The 22,668-nt window shown below is 38.1% G+C and overlaps 1 protein-coding gene across 17 annotated transcripts in view; it reads left to right on the top strand.

The window, feature by feature from the left end:
- The window catches only part of R3HDM1 (R3H domain containing 1), a 177,557-nt gene that overhangs the window by 66,280 nt on the left and 88,609 nt on the right, over nt 1–22,668 (top strand). For 14 of the 17 annotated variants that reach the window (XM_047772043.1, XM_047772041.1, XM_047772048.1 and 11 more), the window contains exons 3-5: nt 962–1,172; nt 21,594–21,635; nt 22,103–22,192. In XM_047772043.1, coding sequence (XP_047627999.1) covers nt 1,002–1,172; nt 21,594–21,635; nt 22,103–22,192 — 303 coding nt within the window. In that variant the 5' untranslated portion in view covers nt 962–1,001. The remainder of the gene's footprint in view (nt 1–961; nt 1,173–21,593; nt 21,636–22,102; nt 22,193–22,668) is intronic. The other 3 variants (XM_047772054.1, XM_047772046.1, XM_047772039.1) reach the window with 2 other exon arrangements.

Raw genomic sequence — 22,668 nt, 5'->3', positions numbered from 1 at the left:
AATTTGTTTTTGTTCTCACCACACACAAAACAATTTATGAGGTGATAGATTGTGTCAGTTATTTCGCAGTATACACATGTATCTAATCACCACATTGTACACCTTAGGCTAACCCATTGTTATAAATCAATTATATATTATAAAATGACACCTTTATTGGATACTTGATATCCAACATAAAGTCTCCATTGTTGGGTTCAGCTCACTAAACATAGGCAATATTTTGGCATCTGTTCTGGAGTCCATGTACTAGAGCATCTGGTAATATGTGTTGTTTGGCCTTGAATCACAAAAGTCAGGAGAGTCTTCAATGCTTGGTTCATAATGCTGAACAATTGCTAGTGCAGATTTATAACTATATTTTTTATTACTCAATGAATTTATTACATTTATAGTTGTACAATGATCATCACAATCCAGTTTTATAAGATTTCCATTCCACACCCCCAGCGCATCCCCCCACCCCCATAACTGTTTTGTGTAGAATGTTACTGTCTATTTTTTAAGTCATTTCCTTTTGGAATTGCAGGTTAAGAAATAAGAAATTTTAGGAATCTGGGTGAAAGCTGTGACAGGAAAATATTTTTTTCACAGGATAATACTCATAATATTCGATCAGGGAAAAAGATTTCCAATGTCGCTTAAATATACATTTTAAAATAATTCTCAACTATTACCTTTCATCTAATAGGACTCTTTCCTTAAGATTTCTTAAGAACTTTCGCAAGAGGTGTGTGTATCAGACTCACCTTGAACCCATATTATAGCCCTTATCTCATTGTTTTTTTAATTTCAAATGTCAGTCACTAAATCATATACTCCTTGGAAGCAGAATTTTGCTTCTGTCCGTGAATATTTGACATTATCCCTGGAAATAGAAGGTACTTAGTTAATGTTGTGCACTAACTGAATGTAAGAAATGTTTGAAGCTGAATTAAATTTTTTTTCCTCACTTGCCAAGGCTTCAAGTTCCCTGTAGAATTCTAAAATAACCCTTGCTAATGAGGATGTCTGATACTGTTACTGTAAAAAATGAAACTGAAACAATGAAGGATTTGGAGGCAGAAGTGAAAGATACAACAAGAGTTGAAAATCTTATAAAATCAGAAAACTATGGGAAGATTTTGGCAGAGAAGAATGAACGTTGTATTGACAACAATACTGATTTGCAGGTAAACACGATTTTTTCTCTGGTTACAAATATTAAATATTCAACATATAATTATACTTTTCATATGAATCTCAGAATTCTAAGAGGGTAAGTTGACCCTTTGGGACATGCCTCCCAGCTGTTTTTTGTGGTCATCTGGATTAGCTTGTTGAGTCTAGCTCTTTGCTTTACTTCTATCATGTAATATAACTTTTTTTAATGTAGCCAGTATGTTTTTTATTGGCTTTATTCTTTTTCCACTTTGTACCTACTCGTCAGTGTTGTGAAAGTTCAGAATAATCTAAGATTTGAGGAGAGAAGAATACAGAAATCGAAACTGCAGAAGTTCTCTTGGCAAAACAGCCCTGGGAAAGCAATCAGTCAGGTGTGACTGAAAAAAGGGATTGGTGGGGGAAGAGTCACTTGAGCCTTTTGATGTTATACGTGTATGATGGTTTAGTACTAATCCCTGAGAAGGCTTTTAGTTCCAGGCACAGATGGAAATTGATGAGTTGGTTAACAGATTTAAGAAAGGTAAAAATTGTTTCAAGTAGTACTTGGAGTATTCACTTCTAAGTGTTCTTGTAATTGATTGCTATACAACAGATACTTGCAAAAACAAAGGGCTAACAACTCTAAAACAGCATTTTTTGTTTTAATATTTCATAATCTGTGATTCTGAAAGAGGAACAGGGGTTTGGCTGAGTGAATGTTCCCTCATACAAGGCGTCAAAAGAGATCCCTAGCTGGTATTTAAATGGCAGGTGGGCTGAACTGGAAGATCCACAACTGTTGTACTCACATACTGGCTCCTTGGTGAGAATGGCTAGAGTGTAGGCTCAGCTGGAACTGGGAGCACCTCCATGTGTGGTCCCTTTAGCACAGTAGGCCCAGGTAGTCAGACTTACCATGCACAACTCAGGGATTCCAGAAAGGATGTTCCAAGAGCCAAGCAGAGCTGCAAGGTTTCTTTTGATCTAGGCTCAGTATTGCCAGAATATCATTTTCCACTGTTGTTTTTTGGTTAACACATGTCAGTTAAGCCAGCCCAGATTCAAAGGAGGGGGCATTAGACCCTGCGTCTCATTAGGAAAGATCTTTAATCTACCATAAAACGTCTTATAATGCTGGCTTTATCATTTCTGTTTTAGTTTAGCCCTATGAAAAAAGAATTCTATTTTTGGAGAAAATATTCTTTCCTTCTACATCCTAAATACTTTTTTTTTTTTTTTTTTTTAAGAATGAGTAAAGAAATTTCTTTTAAAAGTTATCTTAGGAGTTCCCGTTGTGGCTCAGCGGTTAGCAAACCCAGCTAGCATCCATGAGGACATGGGTTTGATCCCTGGTCTTACTCAGTGGGTTAAGGATCCGGTGTTGCCGTGAGCTATGGTGTAGGCTGCAGGCGCGGCTCAGATCCTATGTTGCTGTGGCTGTGATGTAGGCTGACGGCTGCAGTTCTCATTGCACCCTTACCCTGGGAACCTCCATATGCCACAGGTGTGGCCCTAAAAAGACAAAAAGACCAAAAAAAAAAAAAAGTTATCTCAGTCAATCAAAAACTTTATTCTTCACTATGTGCCAGAAATGTGGTACAAAGTGATAGTAGTTCATACAGCAATAGAAAAGCATTTAGGCCCAACTGATTAATAAGTATAGTCAGGTGGTAATTATCTAAGAAATTTAGAGGAATGGCACAATTTTTCTAGTCATTTTTAGTAACAGCACTTTTTAAAACAAAGGATTGTCGTGTAGTTCCCTGGTGGCACAGAGGGTTAAGGATTCGATGCTGTCACTGCTGTGGCTTAGACTGCAGCTGTGGCATGGGTTTTTTTCCTGGTCCAGGAAATTGTGTATGCCACCAGCATGACCATAAAAAATAAAATAAAATAAAAATTGCCATGCCTGCAATCAGTACACTCAATGATGGTAGCAAACCAGTGCCCCCATTGGGTCAGAGAAAATGCTTAAATTCTATTGCGTTGTGATTAAAATAGTAAAAGATTTCCTTCTAGTCTCTTTTCTACACCTGATATTCACTCTTCCAAGTTGTGTTTATCAACAACTGATTAATTTTTATTATGGCATACCTGGAAGTTATTGCAGGATCATTTCCAGACCACTGCATTAAAGCAAATATCATGATAAAGCAAGTTATGCAAATTTTTTGGTTTCTCAGCACATGTAAAGTTATGTTTACACTGTACTATAGTCTATTAAGTGTAAAGTAGCTTTGTGCCCAAAAATACAGTGTGCATACATTGATTTTAAAAATAACTTCATTGCTAAAAATGCTAACCATATCTGAGCCTTCAGTGAGCCATAATCTTTTTGCTGGTGGATGGTCTTATCTCAGTGTTGATGGCTGCTGACTGATTCAGATAATGGTTGCCAAAGTTTGGGGTGGCTGGAACAATTTCTTTAAATAAGACAACAGTGAGGTTTGATACATTGATGGACTCTGACTTTCACAAAGTTTATCTATAGCACATAATGCTGTTTGATAGCATTTTACCCATAGTAGAACCTCTTTGAAAATTGGAGTCAGTCTTCTTAAAATCTGCCACTGCTTTATCAACTAAGCTTATGTCATATCCTAAATCCTTTATTGTCATTTCAACAATCTTCACAGCATTTTCACTAGGAGTAGATTCCACCTCAAGAAACTGCTTGCTTTGCTTCATCCATAAGAAGCATTCCCCATCCATTAAAGTTTCATTTTAGAATCACAGCAATTCAGTCACATCTTTAAGCTACACATCATAGTTAAGTTCTTTTGCTATTTCCACCATATCTGTAGTTACTTCCTACAATGAAGTCTGAATGCCTCAACGTCATTCATAAGGGTTGAAATCAAACTTCTTCTAAATTCCTGTTAATTAATTATGTTTTGAACTCTTCCATGAATCACAGTGTTCTTCTATTGCTGGTTTTTTTTTTTTTTTTTTGTCTTTTTGCTATTTCTTGGGCCGCTCCTACGGCATATGGAGGCTCCCAGGCTAGGGGTCGAATCTGAGCTGTAGCCACCGGCCTATGCCAGAGCCACAGCAACGCGGGATCCGAGCCGCATCTGCAACCTACACCACGGATTGTTAACCCACTGAGCAAGGGCAGGGACCAAACCCGCAACCTCATGGTTCCTCGTCGGATTCGTTAACCACTGCGCCACGACGGGAACTCCTATTGCTGTTTTTTAAATTGTTTATTTACAATGTTGTTTTAATTCATAGTTTATTTACAATGTTGTGTTAATTCCTTTTGTACAGAAAAGTGATTTAATTGTACACACACACACACATATATATATATATATATATATATATATATACACACTCTTCTAAAATACTCTTTTCCATTATGGTTTATCATTGGACATTGACTATTAGTTCTCTGTACTATATAGTAGTACCTTGTTGTTTTTCCCCTCCGTATATAACAGCTTACATTTGCTAACCCCAACCTCCCACTGTATTCTTCTCCCAACCCTCTTACCCTTTCATTGAACAAGTCTGTTCTCTTTGTCCATGAGTCAGTTTCTGTTTTGTACATGGGTTCATATGTGTTATATTTTAGATTCCACATATAAGTGATACCATACAGTACTTGTCTTTCTGACTACTCTTAGTATGAGAATATCTATTGTGCTCATGTTGGTGCAAATGACATTATTTTTTTCCTTTTATGGCTGAGTAGTATTCCATTGTACATATACACCACATCTTAACCCATTCTATGGACATCTAGGTTGTTTCTATGTCTTAGCTGTTGTGAATTAGTGCTGATACTGTGAATAGTGCATGTATCCTTCTGAATTATAGTTTTGTCTGGATATATTCCCAGGATTGGGATTGCTGGATCATATAGTAACTGTATCCTTAGTTTTCTTAAGAACTTCCATACTATTTTCCATAGTGGCTGTACCAACTTAGTATCCTAACAGCAGTGTAGGAGGGCTCCCTTTCTCCACACCCTCTCCAGTATTTGTTACAAGGAGACTTTTGAATGATGGCCCTTCTGACCAATGTGAGGTGTTTAAACTTTGTGTTTCTCTAATAATTAGCAGTGTTGGGCATCTTTTCATGTGCCTATTGGCCATTCGTATTTTGTTCTTTCTTTCTTTTTGTTTTTTTGTTTTGTTCTTTTTTTTAGGGCCATACCCACAGCATATGGAAGTTCCTAGGCTAAGGGTCAAATCGGAGCTGCTGACCTACGCCACAGCCACAACAACGTGAGATCTGAGCCAGGTCTGTGACCTACACCACAGCTCATGGCAACACCAGATCCTTAACCCACTGAAAGAGGCTAGGGATCGAACTTGCAACCTCATGGTTCCTAGTCAGATTTTTGTTTCTGCTGCGCCATGATGGGAACTCTGATTTGTATTTCTTTGAGAAATGTCTATTTAGATCTTCCGCCCATTTTTCAGTTGGGTTTTTTGTTCTTTTGTTATTGAGGTGTATGAGCTATTTGTATATTTTGGAAATTAAGCTCTGGTTGGTTACATCATTTGCAGATATTTTCTCCCATTCTGTAGGTTGTCTTTTAGTGTTTTTTTCTTTCTATGGTTTCTTTGCCATATTATAAAAGCTTGTAAGTTTGATTACATCCCATTGATTACGTCCCAGTGTTCTTTTTTTGGATTTATTTACTTTAAATTTTTTAATGATTTTATTTTTTCCATTATGGTTGGTTAACAGTGTTATCTCAATTTCTACTGTATAGCAAAGTGACCCAGTCACAAAACATATATACATTCTTTTTCTCACATTATCCTCCATTATGTTCCATCATAATTGACTATATATGGTTCCCTGTGCTATACAGCAGGATCTCATTGCTTATCCATTCCAAAGGCAATAGTTTGCATCTATTAACTCCAGACTCCCAGTCCATCCCACTCCCTCCCCCTCCCTCTTGGTAACCACAAGTCTTCTCAAAGTCCATGAGTTTCTTTTCTGTGGAAAGTTTCATTTGTGCCATATATTAGATTCCAGATATAAAGGATATCATGGCATTTGTCTTTCTCTTTCTGACTGACTTCGCTTAGTATGAGAGTCTCTAGTTCCATCCATGTTGCTGCAAATGGCATGATTTTGTTATTTTTTATGGCTGAGTAGTATTTTATTGTGTATATATACCACATCTTTTTTTTTTTGTCTTTTGTTGTTGTTGTTGTTGTTGTTATTGCTATTTCTTGGGCAGCTCCCGCGGCATATGGAGGTTCCCAGGCTAGGGGTCGAATCGGAGCTATAGCCACCGGCCTATGCCAGAGCCACAGCAACGCGGGATCCGAGCCGCATCTGCAACCTACACCACAGCTCACGGCAACGCCGGATCGTTAACCCACTGAGCAAGGGCAGGGACCGAACCCGCAACCTCATGGTTCCTAGTCGGATTCGTTAACCACTGCACCACGACGGGAACTCCAACACATCTTCTTAATCCATTCATCTCTCGATGGACATTTGGGTTGTTTCCATGTCTTGGCTATTGTGCATAGTGCTGCAGTGAACATACAGGTTCATGTATGTTTTTCAAGGAAAGTTTTGTCCGGATATATGCCCAAGAGTGGGATTGCTGGCTCATATGGTAGTTCTATATATAGTTTTCTGAGGTACCTCCATACTGTTTTCCATAGTGGTTGTACCAATTTACATTTCCACTAGCAGTGTAGGAGGTGCCCTTTTCTCCACACCCTCTCCAACATTTGTTATTTGTGGACTTGTTAGTTATGGCCATTCTGACAGGTGTGGGTGGTACCTCATAGTAGTTTTGAGTTGCAGTTCTCTAATGATTAGTGACGTTGAGCATCTGTTCATGTGCCTATTGGCCGTCTGTGTGTCTTTGGAGAAATGTCTATTCAGCTCTTTTGCCCATTTTTCCATTGGGTTGTAGGCTTTTTTGCTGTTGAGCTGTTTCAGTTGTTAGTGTATTTTAGAGATTAAGCCCTTGTCAGTTGCATCGTTTGAAACTATTTTATCCTGTTCCATAGGTTGTCTTTGTTTGTTTTTTATGGTTTCCTTCAGTGTGCAAAAGCTTGTCAGTTTGATTAGGTCCCATTGGTTTGTTTTTGCTTTTATTTCTGTTGTCTTGGGAGTCTGGCCTAAGAAAACATTTGTAAGCTCGATGTCAGAAAATGTTTTGCCTGTGTTCTCTCCCAGGAGTTTGATGGTGTCTTATCTTATGTTTAAGTCGTTAAGCCATTTAAGTTTATTTTTGTGCATGGTGTGAGGGTGTGATTCAGTTTCATTGATTTACATGCGACCATCCAGTTTTCCCAGCACCGCTTGCTGAAAAGACTTTTTTCCCCATTTTATATTCTTGCCTCCTTTGTTGAAGATTAATTGACTGTAGGTGTCTGGGTTTATTTCTGGGTTTTCTAGTCTTTTCTATTGGTCAATCTGTTTCTTTTGGTATCAGTACCACACTGTCTGGATTACCATAGCTTTGTAATATTGCCTGAAGTCTGGGAGCTTTATGCCTCCTGCTTGATTGTATCCTGCTACTTTGCTGAACTCTTGTCTTTGACCTACACCACAGCTCACGGCAACGCCAGATCCTTAACCCACTGAGCAAGGCCAAGGTTCAAACCCACAGCCTCATCGTTCCTAGGCAGATTCGTTAGCCATTGAGCCACAACAGGAACTCCATGTTTTGCTGAACTCTTTGATTAGTTTGAGTAATTTTTGTGTGGAGTCCTAAGGGTTTTCTGTGTATGGTATTGTGTCATCTGCATACAGTGACACTTTTACCTCTTCTCTTCCAATTTGGATGCCTTTTATTTCTTTTACTATTCTGATTGCTGTGGCTAGGATTTGCACTACTATATTAAATGAAAGTGGTGAGAGTGGGCATCCTTGTCCGGTTCCAGATTTTAGTGGGAACGCTTTCAGCTTTTCTCCATTGAGAATTATATTGGTTGTGGGTTTGTCATAAATGGCTTTTGATATCTTAAGGTGTGTTCCCTCTATACCCATTTTGGTATAGTTTTTATCATGAATGAATGTTGGACTCTGTCAAATGCTTTTTCACATCTATTGAGATGATCATGTGGTTTTTTTACTTTTCTTTTGTTAATGTGGTGTATGATGTTGATTGACCAGCGTATGTTGAACCATCCTTATGAATCTGGGATGAATCCCACTTGGTCATAGTGTATGATCTTTTTTATATGTTGTTGGATTCAGTTGGCTAAAATTTGGTTGAGAATTTTTGTGCTATGTTCATTAAAGATACTGGCCTATAATTTTCTTTCTTCGTAAGTATCTTTGTCTGGTTTTAGTATTAGGGTAATGGTGACTTCATAGAATGTCTTTAGGAGTGTTCCTTCTTTTTCAACCTCTTGGAAAAGCTTAAAAAGAATGGGTATAAGTTGGTAGAGTTCTCTTGTGAAGCCAAATGGTCCTTGACTTTTGTTTGTAGGGAGTGTTTTCATTACATACTCATTTCTAGTAATTGGTCTATTCATTGATCTCTTTCTTCTTAATTCAGTTTTGGCAGGCTGGAAGTCTCTATAAAGTTGTCCATTTTCTTCTAGGTTGTCAAATTTGTTGGCAAATAATTGTTCGTAGTATTCTGTCATGGTTTTTTGTATTTCAGCAGTATCTGTTAAGATTTCTCCTTTTTCATTTCTTATTTTGTTTATTTGGGTTTTTTCTCTGGTGAATACCAAGATAATGGCATCCAGAATGGCAAATCTTTCTAGAGGCTTTCAATTTACTTTGCTCAGATCCATGAGAGGAATCACTATCTAAAATACCTATAGCCTTAAAAAATGTATTTCTTAAGTAATAATACTTAAAATTTGACATTGTTCTTTAATTCATAGGCTGCAGATTGGATGTTGTGTTAGCAGGCATGAAAACAGCATAAATCTTGTATATCTCCATCAGAGCTCTTGGGTGACCAAGTGCACTGTCAGTGAGCAGTAGTATTTTAGTATTTTGAAAGTAATCTTTTCTGAGCAGTAGGTCTCAACAGTAGGTTTAAAATATTCATATAACCATGTTGTAAAGAGATGTGCTGTCTCCCAGGCTTTGTTCCATTTATAGGGCACAGGCAAAGGAGGTTTAGTATAATTCTTTTTTTTTTTTCTTTTTTTCTTTTTGTGATTGCACCTGCTGCATATGGAAGTTTCTAGGAAGCTAGGGGTCGAATCAGAACTGCAGCTGCCAGCCTACACCACAGCCACAACCATGCTAGATCCGAGTTGTGACTGAAACCTACACCACAGCTCATGGCAACACCAGATTCTTCACCCACTGAATGAGGCCAGGGATGGAACCTGCATCCTCATGGATACTAGTAAGATTACCACTGAGCCACAATGAGATCTCCTAGAATAATTCTTAAGAGTCCGGATTTTTAGAATGGTAAATTAGCAATGTCTTCTACTTAAAGTCGCCACCCAGGAGTTCCCATTGTGGCTTCGAAGGTTAAGAAGCTGACATGGTGTCCGTAAGAATTCTGGTTCAATCTGTGGCCTCACTCAGTGGGTTAAGTATCTGGTGTTGCCATAAGCTATGGTGTAGGTCTCAGACATGGCTCAGATCCTGTGTGGCTGTGGCTATGGCATAGGGCAACAGCTGCAGCTCTGCTTCTTCCCCAGCCCAAGAACTTCTGTAGGTTACAGGAGGGTTAGATTGTCCTTTGAAGCTCTTAAGGCACTAACTTCTCCTCTCTAGTTATGAAAATCCTAGATGGCACCTTTCAATAAAATGCTGTTTTGTCTACATTGAAAATCTGCTGTTTAGTGTAGCTACCTTCATTAACTATCTTAGCTAGATTTTTTTAGATAACATGTTGCATCTCCTACATGAGCATTTGATGCTTCATCTTGCACTTCTATGTTATGGAAATGGCTTCTTTGCTTAAACCTTGTGAACCTTTCTATAACATTTGTGTGTTCTCTGAAGTAGCACTTATAATTTCCTTCAAGGACTTCTCCTTTGTAGTCACAATAGCTAATTGTCGCAAAAGACTTAGCTTTCAGCCTGTCATGGCTTTCTATATACCTTTCTCACAAAGCTTAATCATTTCTAGCTTTCGTTTTGAACTGAGAGGTATACAACTCTTCCTTTCATTTGAATACTTAGATGCAATTGTAGGTTATTAGTTGGCCTGATTTCAGTACTGTTGTGTCTCAGGGAATAGGGAGGCCCAAGAAGAAGAGAAATAGGGGAATGACTGGCTGGTTGGCAGAGCAATCAGAACACACACAATATTTTTGGTTAATATGTCTTGTATGTGTGTGGTGCAAGGCACCTCAGAACAATTACAATGTTAAAATCAAAGATCACCGTAAGAAATAAAATAATAACAAAGGTTGAAATATTGTGAGAATTATCAAAATGTTAGACACAAAATAAGCAAACAGTGTTGGAGAAATGTTGCTAATAGACTTGCTTGAAGCAAGATTGCCAGAAACCTTCAATTTGTAAAAAAACACAGTATCTGCATTGTTCAGTGAAATGAGATATGCTTGTGTTGCATTTTTTATCATGTCTATTGTGTCACCCTTGGCAGTAAGCATAAAAACGTTTTGACCGCTATTACTGGATCATGGCTCAGTTGTTGATACTACAGGAGAACTTCATGCATTCCCCAAATACTTACTGAAAACCTATTCCATGCCAAGGAAATCTGGTAGTAAAGAAAAATGGGCCTGGTTTCTGGCATCATGTTCTGTATAGCATGGTGACTATAAAGATTGGGAGGAATAGCAAAGCATATGAGAATTCGTTTTATGTTAATACACTGAATGCTATCTATATTCACTGCTTATTATTCAAATGTTTTTTAAGAATTTACTGTATGCGAGTGTATTTACACTCTGCTTGGAGATTTTGAGCCCAAGATGCCTCCAGTGCAAGATGTCTGGCAAGGGGCTTATGGTTGAAATAGCATATACAGAAGAGATTTAAGTAATGGAAATTTGGAATGGAAGTAGATAAAAATAGAAAACAATTTTTTATGTTTTCACCTAATATAAAATAAAGTCAGCCATTTTAGCTATGAACAGGGAATAGAGTATCTTGGTAAAAAATAATCTGGTTGATAAAGAGTTAGCACTTAATGCGGAGTTAGTTATTATGAAATGCCTTTTTTCTAAAATACCACTAGACATTTCATCTTCCTTTAGTATCTCTGATACTGCCTGAAGGTTTAATTTTAGATAGCAACTATTATTTTTACTCAGATTTAAATGTATGTACCAATTAGTGTAGGTTCCCTATTAGGAATTTTGAATTAACCAGTATATACTCTACTTTCCTCTCTATCATTGTGAAAGTCAGCTACCATGAATATAATTTATTTCTTTTGTCTTGCTTCAGCATAGTAATATTTAAAGTAACTTAGTTAAACCTGTTTTTCTCTACCCTAGAAGTTAATACCTCTGACAGTATATTAATGTTAGTTTCAAACCGAAAGTCTGTTAGTGATGTTTCATATTCTGCACCCATATATTGACCTTATTCCTACCCTGTCCTATAACATCAAGCAATGTAAATTACGCATTGGGGTCTTCTATGCCCTCTAAATTATAATTTAATTAGCATCTTTCTGGAGTAAAAGTCTGATAAATGGGGCTGCTAAATTTTTACTATGACAGTGAAGTTCTGTTTGAAGTGAAAAGAAAACCAATAGAGAAAAATCAATGAAACCAAAAGTTGGTTCTTCAAAATGATCAATACAATTGATAAGCCTTGGTGGGGGGTGTGGAGGAGTGGGATGGATTGGGAGTTTGGGGTTGATAGATGCCAACTATTACGTTTAGAATAGTAAACATTGAGTTCCTACTGTAGAGCACTGGGAACTACATCCAGTCTCTTGGGACAGAACATGATGGAATTTAATAAGACAAAAGGAATGTGTGTGTGTGTGTGTGTGTGTGTATACATATATCTGACTAGATCGTGTTTCCGTACAGCTGACATTGGCACAACATTGTAAATCAACTATTTTTTTTTTCTTTTTTTGCTTTTTTAGGGCCATACCAACGGCATATGGAGGTTCCCAGGGTAGGGGCCAAATTGGAGCTGTGGCTACCGGCCTACACCACAGCCACAGCAGCACAGGATCTGAGCCATGTCTGCAACCTGCACCACAGCTCATGGCAACTCCAGATCCTTAACCCACTGAGCAAGGCCAGGGATCAAACCCACAACCTCATGGTTCCTAGTTGGATTCATTTCTGCTGTGCCACAATGGGAACTCCTACTTTAATTTTTAAAAAGCTGGGAGTTCCCATCATGGCTCAGTGGTTAAGGAATCCAACTAGGAACCATGAGGGTTTGATCCCTGGCCTTGCTCAGTGGGTTAAGGATCCGGTGTTGCCGTGAGCTGTGGTACAGGTCACAGGCGAAGCTCGGATCCCGTGTTGCTGTGGCAGTGGTGTAGGCCAGCAGCTACAGCTCCAATTAGACCCCTAGCCTGGGAACCTCCATATGCCGCAGCAGCAGCCCAAGAAATGCCAAAACACCAAAAAAAAAAAAAAATTGACAAGCCTTTAGCTGGATGGACTCAAAAAAAAAGAAGTCTCAAATTACTAAAATAAAAAATGAAAATAGGGACATTGATATGAATTGTACAAAATAAAAAGAATTAAAGGAGGATGCTGCGAATAGTTGTACACCAAAAAATTGGATAATCTAATGAAATAGATAAATTCCTAGAAGCAGAAAACCTACTGAGATCAAATCACAAAGAAACAGAAAATCTAAATTGATGCATAATAAGGAGATTGAATCAAAAATTTAAAAGTCTCTTGAGAAAGAAAAGCCATGGATCTGATAAATTCTACCCAGTGTTTGAAGAAGAACACCAATGTTTCTCAGTTACCAAAAAATTTAAGAAAAGGGAATACTTCCTAACTCATTTTACTCAGTTACACTAATACCAAAGCCAAACAAAGATGCTATAAGAAAAAAACTACAAATTAATGTCACTTAATGTAATTGATGTAAAAATTTTCAGTGAAATGCTAGCAAACTGAATTCAACAGCATATTAAAAGAATTATGTGCTATGAACAACTGGGATTTATTGCAGGAATGCATGAGTAGTTCAACATAAGAAAATCAATTAATGCGGTATATCATAGAAATGAGAGGGGGATAAAATCTGATTATCTCAATTGATACAGAAAAAACATTTCTTAAAACTCAGTAACATTTTACAATTTTTTTTTTGTTTTTACACTCATAAAACTAGGAATAGAAGGAAACTACATTAAAATAATAAAACCCGTGTATGAAAAACCCACATTCAAATTTATATTCCTATTGTGGCACGCAGAAACAGATCCGACTAGTATCCATGAGGATTCGGGTTCAATCCCTAGCCTCGCTCAGTGGGTTATGGATCCAGTGTTGCCGTGAGCTGTGGTATAGGTTGCAGGCGTGGCTCCAATCCCATGTTGCTGTGTCTGTGGCCTAGGCCAGCAGCTACAGCTCCAACTCGACTCCTAGCCTGGAACTTCCATATGCCGAGGGTGCAGCCCCAAAAAACAGAACTTTATACTCAATAGTGAAACACTGAAATCTTTTCTTCTAAGATTAAGAACAAGGCAAGGATGCCTGCTTTTATTAGTTCTGTGTAACATGGTACTAGAAATTCTAGCAAGGACAGTTAGACAAGAAAGAAGACAAAACAAAAACAGAAGACATCCAAGCTGGAAAGGAAGAGGTAACATTATCTCTATTTGATGATGATGTGATCTTATATGTATAAAACCATAAAGATTCCACCAAAAAACATCAACAAAAACCTTATTAGAACTAATAATCCAAGTAAAGGACACAAAGCCAACACACAAAAGTCAGTTGCATTTATGTACATCAACAATGAATACTCTGAAAAGGAAATTATAAGAGCAGTTCCATTCACAATAACAATTAAAAAATAAGAATTTAAATACTTAAGAATTACCTTATTCAAGGAGGTGAAAGACTTGAACAGTGAAAACTGCAAACCACTGCTAGAAGAAATTAAAGATGACATAAGTAAATTGAAATACATTTGTCTTCACAGATTGGGAGACTTAATACTGTTAAAAAGTCATTACTACCCAAAGTGATCCAAAAATTCAGTGCAATCCCTGTCAAAATACAAATGACGCTTTTGCATAAATAGAAAAACCTCATCCTTAAATTCACATGGAATCTCAAACCACCCAGAATAGTCAAAACAATCTTGAGAAAGAACAAAACTGGAGGAGACACACTTCATGATTTCAACACTTACCACAAAGCTCCAGTGATCAAACAATATGGTGCTGGCAAAAAGACACAGAGGCCAGTGGAATACAGTAGAGAGGCCCAGAAATAAACCTTTGCATATTTGATCAAATGAAATTTTTTTTTTTTTTTGGCTGCACTTGAATCACGTGGAAGTTCCCAGGGCAGGGGTGGAACCTGCACCATAGCAACAACCCAAGCTACAACAATGACAATGTTGGATCCTTAACACACTGTGCCACGGGGAAACTCTTGATCAAATGATTCTTAACAAAGATGCCAAGACCATGAAGGAAAGGACAGTCTTTTCCTAACACCATATATACAAATTAACACAAAGTGAATCAAAGATCCAAGAGCTATAAAACTCCTGGAAAAAACATAGGGGGAAAGCTTCATGACACTGGTTATAGCAATTTCTTAGGACACCAAAGAGGCCAGCCATGAGAGCATTCTTAGTCCCAACCCCCACCCCTAAGACATTCCAGTGCCTAGGGATGCCTGCTATAAACTGCACACACAAGGGGAAAGGAGCCATAAGCCAGAGCTTCCAGACCCATTTAAAGTCAACGACTTTAAGGTAGGTAAAGGGTGAGGACTGTGAAACTACAAAACAGAAGAAGGTATGGAGTGATAACTTCAAGATTCTGCATCTCAGCAAGCTCCCAGGTGATGCCAATGTCGGCTATTGACAGATCTGTGGGCAGTACTTTGAACAGTGAGGATGTAAGATGCCCAGGGGAAAAGCAGCATTACTGATGTAGGGAAACAATGATTAAGGTGTGAAAACTACTCTAATCCAGTGATTAGTGAAGCTGGACTCTCTGACCCTGAAGAAATACTCAGAGAGATGCCCTTTGATGCATTTCTTCCAAAAAAGATTCAGAATTGGCAAGAAAAGCTCAGGATTGTGACCAACCATTTTAAAATTAGATTCATAGAGCTCAAAGTTGACCTGAGCAAGCCTTCTATTTTCCAGAGACCTACTCTGAATTGCCAATGTTACCTGGAGAGCCAGTGGCACAGGTGGGACTCAACCCTAGCCTTTTTCTGAAGCACATGCTGCCTCAATCATGACCATTCCCAACTTAATTTGGGCCTAACTACCCTAAAAGCAGCATCTGTGTTTCAGTGCATTTTACAATAAACCCAAACTCTTTTTGTTGAGTCTTACAGATGATAAAGCATTTGCTGAAATGAGGACACTCCAAGGGGCAGTCCTATCTGGAAATGTGACTTGCTTTTTAATTTGTGAGACTTGGCTAATGACAGTTGATCTCAGGATGGATAGGTTTGAAAGGATGAAATAAAATGCAACATATATGCATGCAAACCACCTTTTGGCTCAGGAACATACTCAGTGTCTTTATCAAGTTGGTGAGTGGAGAGTAGGAACACATGAATCTTTCTTTATCGTGATTCATACCACAGAAGCTTTCCTTAGCTGAAAGCTTCCAGAAAGGTTTATTCCAGGATGGCCAGTTGAGATTTATTAAGCAGTATATTAGCTGTGAATTTTCTAGAAATGTCAGTGATTTCAAGACCATCTTACAGTGTGCCCTGAGCTGCCCAACCATCTTTACTCATATGCTATACTATGAAAGGTGACAGATGGCCCTACCCAGGTTAGGATCATGGTCTTTCAAAGTGAAATTGATCATGTACAAATAAACACATGTACAGCCAGACGTATCAGAAGACACTGGGCACAGTAATTTGCAAGTGACACAGTTAGAGGTTACCAAAGGCTTCTGACCATTGTGAGCCAGTAGGAGAGATTTTTTTTTTTTTTTAATGAATGAAGCTATTCAAACCTTGTCCTTCAAAAAAATAAATAAAAACAAATAAAAACCTTATCCTTCAGAATAATGACTGACCTGCATGCAGCACTGTATCAGGGTAATGTATTTGGTCATTGCCTTAACTCCATTTTCTTCCCCTCTATATGCAATCAATGTAAAGCCAAATCACAATAATATAGTAATAACTCAATGTTTATAAAGCATAATTTTCATTAATCGGAACACCAAATTCAGTAAAAAACAAAACCTCTTGAAAAGAAGGGGGAAGAAAAAACAGGACAAAGGCTTTACCACATTGGATTTGGCAGTGATTTCTTGGATATGACACCAAAGGCACAGGTAACAAAAGAAAAAAGACAGATTGGACTTTAGTGAGAATTTTAAATTTTCATACAGCAAAAAATTATCAACAGAATAAAAAGGCAAAGCCATAGCCTAGGAGAAAATATTTGAAAATCATATATCTGCTAAGAGATTAATAACCAGAATATATAGAGAACTCCTAAAACACAGCAACAACAACAATAACAAAACCCCAAACAACCCAGCTCACAAATGGGCAAAGGACTTGAATAGACACTTTTCCAAAGAAATGCAAATGGCCAATAAGTACATGGAAAGATACTTAACATCACTAATCACTATGGAAAAGCAAGCAAAATTACAGTGAGATGCTGCCTGTAGGATGGCTACTATCAAAAAATAGAAGACAAATGTTGGCAAGGATGTGGAGGAATTGGAGCTCTTATACACTGTTGGTACGCATTTAAATGGTACAGACACTGGAAAATATTATGGTAGTTCCTCAAAATATTAAAAATAGAATTACTGTGTGATCTAGCAGTTAAATTTCTGGATATATACCAAAAGAATTGAAAGCAGGATCTTAAAAAGTTGTACACCCATGTTCATAGCAGCATTAATCACAAATAAAACATGAGGTCAACAGAAATGGCATTCATCTTGAGATGAATGGATAAGGCAAAATGATACATACATAAAATAGAATAACATTCAGCCTTAAAAAGAAAGGAAATTAGTATGTTACAACATGGATTAACCTTGAGGCCACTGTGGTGAGTGAAATAAACCAGTCTATAGAAAGATAAATACTATGTAATTCCACCTAGAGGAGGTACCTAAAGGAGTCAGAATCATAGAGACAGAAAGTAGAATGGTGACGGCCATGGGTTGGAATGAGAGGAGATAAGGAGTTTTGTTTAATGGGTAGAGTTTCAATTTTAGAAGATGAAAAGTTACGGATATGGATAGTGATGATGGTGACACACATTGAATGTATTTACTACTACCAAACTTCTCACTTAAAAATGGTTAAGATGGTAAGTTTCATGTGTATTTTTCCACAGTTAAAAAAATTGGGGCGGGAGTTCCCTTTGTGGCTTAGGTTAAGAACCCAACTAGTATCAATGAGAATGTGGGTCCAATTCCTGGCTTCGCTCAGTGGTTTAAGGATCTGATGTTGCCACAAGCAGATGGGGCTCACATCTGGCATGGCTGTGGCTGCGGCTTGAATTTGATCTCTATGCCGCGGATGCTGCCCTAAAAAGACCCCCCCCCCAAAACAAAATGGGGTTGAAAAGTGAAAGACCTGCTTTAAATAATAAAATCCATTTTTAAATTAATTTATTCTTACTTAAAACCAAACTTTTTTTCTCTACTTTGTTTTTGTGGTGCATGTGTATATGGCAGATTTTCTGATGTTTATTATGAATTTTGGTTCTTTGCTATTTGAAATGAAATAAATGATTTTTATTGAATAATACTACTTTGGCATTTCGTAGTTTACTTATGTAGTAGTGTATTAGGTTCTATCACTGCATAGCATACTGTCACCAAGCTAGAGGCTTAAAACAATGCCCAGTTATCAACTCAGAGTTACATAGACTAGAAGTAACTGGGTTAGTCTCAACTGAGCTTTTTTTTTTTTTTTTTTTTTTTTGGTCCATTGTCTTTTTGAGAGCTGCATCCGCAGCATATGGAGGTTCCCAGGCTAGGGGTCTAATTGGAGCTGTAGCCGCCAGCCTACACCACAGCCAAAGCAACATCAGATCCGAGCCATGTCTGCGACCTACACCATAGCTCACGGCAACGCCGGATCCTTAACCCACTGATCGAGGCCAGGGATTGGACCTGCAACCTCATGGTTCCTAGTCCGATTCGTTTTCACTGCATCATTACAGGAACTCCCTCAACTGGTTCTCTGTTTAGGGCTTCTCCAGGCTGAAATCAATGGAGTTGGCCAAACTGGGCCCTTATCTGAAGACTGGGAAAGAATATGATTCTGGCCACATTCCATCAACACCACCACCTCATTTCTTTGCAGCTAGAGGTCCTGGGAAGGACCACTCTGTGCTCCTAGAAACTGCCCTAGTCCCCTCACCTGTCCCCTTCATCTTCAAAGCCAGCAGTGCAGTGTCAGGTCTTTCTCACTTTGAATCTGACCTTCACTCTGTTCCTAGCAGAAGAATGTTCTCAGCTTTTAAAGGAGGGCTCACCTGACTGAGTCAAACCCAGTTGATTTATCTCTATCTTAAGATCAACAAACTTTGGACCTTAATTACATCTGCAAGATCCCTTCACAACCTTATTTAGATTGGTGTTCGATTAAATTACCAGAGGATGGGAATGTTAGGAAACCAATCATCTTTATTAATTAACTATTTTTTTATTTTTATTATTTTTTTTAGAGCCATACCCACGGCATATGACGTTCCCATGATAGGGGTTGAAATGGAGCTACAGCTGCCAGCCTATACCACAGCCATAGCAGTGTCTGCGACCAACACCACAGCTCACGGCAACACTGGATCCTAACCCACTGAGTGAGGCCAGGGACTGAACCCCCATCCTCATGTATGCTGGTTGGGTTCATTTCCGCTGTGCCATAAGCAGAAATTCCCCCAACCATCTTTGGAATTCTATCCACCACAAGTAGTTTTTGATTCACAAGATTTTTTATAAATGTGTGATATAAAGTGAAGTGCACTGGACTGAGATTGTTTACTAACTCTGATCCTAGACTTGAGACCAACAACTGTGTCTTATCCATTTCTGTAGGCCTAGTGCCTGGCACAGTCTAATGCATACCAAGAACTCAGAACATATTAAATAAAGTCACAGTGTGATAATTATACTTCTCTGTGGTTTTTCCTTTTTTTTCTTTTTTTTCCTTTTTTTTTTTTTCTTCATTTTAGGGCCATATCCACGGCATATGGAGGTTCCCAGGCTAGGGGTTGAATTGGAGCTGCAGCTGCTGGCGTACACCACAGCCACAGCAACTCGGGATCCAAGCTGCACCTGCAACCTATACCATAGCTCCTTAACCCACTGAGCAAGGCCAGGGATCCAACCCACATCCTCATGGATCCTAGTCAGGCTCATTAACTGTTGAGCCACAAAGGGAACTCCTGTTTTTCTCTCTTTATCATTCTTCATCAAAATGTTCTTAGGAATCAAAACTGAGATGATTAGGGCATGCGTCTAAGTCTGTAAAATGCTAAACCCAACATAGGGACAATGTATAGCATCCCAAAAGCCCTTTTTTAAATCTATCCTTTCACTAAGTCTTTTCAAGAACCTTGAGAACTAACACAAATAGTATGAACAGATAAAAATTAGCTGTAATAACTTGACCAGGGTCATCTACTCTTAAGAAGCAAAGCTAGGGAGTTCCCCTTGTGGTGCAGTAGAATCAAATCCAGCTAGTGTCCGTGAGAATGCGAGTTTGATCCTTGGCCTCACTCAGTGAGTTAACGATACAGCGCTGCCGTGTTCTGTGGTGTAGGTCGAAGACTCTGCTCGGATCTGGCGTTGCTGGGCCGGCAGCTGTAGCTCCTATTCAACCCCTAGCCTGGGAACTTGCATATGCCACGCATGCAGCCCTAAAAAACCATAAAAAAGAAGCAAAGCTAGAAATTTAAATCTAATCCTGTGTATGAATGCAGCTTTTACTTGCCAGCTAATCATTTCTTTTATTTAAAAAAAAAAAAACATAAGAGAAAGTGTTATGCCCTTGATACTTAGAATTGCAAGGGATTAAAGTAGAGGACTGGGGTCAGTTGTAAATTCTTTTCTGCTGCCTTGGAACTCTTTTGAGTCGTATGCATTTTGATGATGTTCATCTATTGATTTTCTCCAACTTTTATTTCCTGTAAACTCTCACTCTTTGTAACATAACTTTTTAAAATTCTGTGAGTAACAAATCCTTTTGAATAAATTAAAACAGTGTGAATAAATAGGAAGAGAAGACAGCACCAACATTTAGAAGTTCTCATAGGCAATACCACCATGTGCATATGTGCGTGCATCTGTGCCATTTTTGTCTTTATAAGAAACAGAAAGTCATTTTTCTGTATTTTTTCTCCTTTCCTTTTGTTGTTACTGCTAATTTATAGTATGGATAATCCAGGGTCAGAATCCTGAGAATACGGTGCTTCTTATTTCAAGATCTTTGGGCTCAAAATGGGGGACAGGACACACAATAAATTCTCATTTCCCTTGGTTCTATAAGAAAGGCTCTTTTGGATGTTAGAATGAAATGGTGGCTTTTTTTCATACGTGAAGCATACCAGTCTAGGTGTTCAGGACTTTATGTTTGGTACCAAGCTGGCTCCCTGGTTTTAGTGAGTATAAATGATGGATACCTGGACTATATACTACTTGGGTTTGGGGTTAGAGAGGTAGATACCTATCGGGTCCAGTACACAGGCACTTCAGCTGCTTTCCCAAACCAAACCAGAGCTGCTTGCCACGGTGGGCTCCCCATTCTTGTGATCGATGATCTGGCAGTCAGGTCGAACATGAACATTGGAACCTTGCCCACTTTTCTTCATTTCTGCTTCATTGCCTTAACCCCAGACCAGGCAAATAGGATTCCGTGCTAATAAACTGGTGGTGTACTATGAAGTACAGTGCTGAAAAGGCTTAGTAGCAAGGTCATTGTACTGACTCAGTGGGCTTTTGAAACATTCTCCTTAGTAAGTTTGGGACTTTGCTGAACACAGTTGCTTAAAATTCCTCAGGTTTTTTTGGTGGGGTTTTTTCCCCGTAACCTTGGTTAAAGTGTAGTATGTTATAGAATACCAAAGAAGAATATATTTTTTGCTGTTATCTAAGAAGTTACCATATAAACTCAGTTTAGCTCACTTAACACAGAAATTGTGGCTATTTGCTTCCTTAAAGAACATGCCAGCCCACAAAAGGATTTTAGGAAACCTCCTGCAAGTGTGTTTCTGGGAGGAATCAGTACTTTTTTACTTGAATCCAGCTTTGATTTCCTCTTCTTCCCTCCTTTGTTTAGTTAGTTTCTCTGTGATTTAGGATTATAAATTAAGAAATCTTTCTGTTTCAACATGAAATTTAATACAAATCTTTCTTGTGTATTCAGCGGCCATTGCAGTCATTTGGACAGACAGGAAAAAGGTCTAAGGTATAGTAAATATTTTGTGCTGGCATGCCAAGGGCCTTCCTTCATGCTTGATGAATCTTTATTTTCATATAGCGCTGCATTCAGTTTAGTTTTTTCATATTTTGTTTGGGGCAGAAAGCTTATTTTGTTTTATTTGGGGTTATTGTCTTGCTAGTCGCTTTTGTGCATTGCTTTTATAGCTTTAATGGTTCTTCATTTACAGAGAAAATGGCTTTCTCACCATTCTTTGGGTTTTCAGATTGGAATTATTCCCATTCTTGCTATTGCTATCATTTTCAAAACTGCAAGTATTGTTACCCCTCATAACAGGGTTTTAGTGGTATTTAATGATGTATTTAACTTGCACATTTCCTTACATCTATACACGGCAGAAATTATTTATAAAGAAAGTTAAGAAACTCTAGGGGACTTTTGGATATGCCCTAGGTTTGTGAAATGTAGTGTTAATTTTAAATACTTTTCTTTAGTCAAGCTCAAAGTTAAAGCTAGTTCGGAGCCTTGCAGTGTGTGAAGAATCTCCACCACCCCCTACAGCAGAGATATCCCAGGAGAACCAGGTAAAAAAAAAAAAAAAAAAAAAAAAAAAGCAAACAAAAAAACCAACAATAAACAAAATAAAACAAAAAATTTTAAATATGGTGAATAACCTACTTACTTCCTGGAGAATATTCTTTCATAATATTAAATAAAACTTGTATGTGCATGTGTGTGGTATATATATTTTTATTAAGTGAAACTGCTAATACTTGCCACCTAAGATAACAGATGAAAAGTTGTAAGAATCTTATGTCAGTCTAAGGCTTAGCACACTGATTTGACTTCTCTCTGGAAAAACTTAGGGATCATTTAATTGAGAATATGGCTTTAAGAGAATCATAAGTTATTATGGAAAAGTTAATGTTAAAGTAGCACTTGCAGTTAATGTGATTTTGATGAAATTTGCCCTTTTGATTTTGGCTTTTAGAAGTTTGTCAAACACTGCTTGTATGTGACAAAAAGACTACCCAGGTCTTCCGCTTGATGTATACCATTT

Source organism: Phacochoerus africanus, chromosome 3 (assembly GCF_016906955.1).
Source record: "Phacochoerus africanus isolate WHEZ1 chromosome 3, ROS_Pafr_v1, whole genome shotgun sequence".
Lineage (NCBI taxonomy): Eukaryota > Metazoa > Chordata > Mammalia > Artiodactyla > Suidae > Phacochoerus > Phacochoerus africanus.
This window is presented reverse-complemented; position numbering and strand designations above follow the sequence as displayed.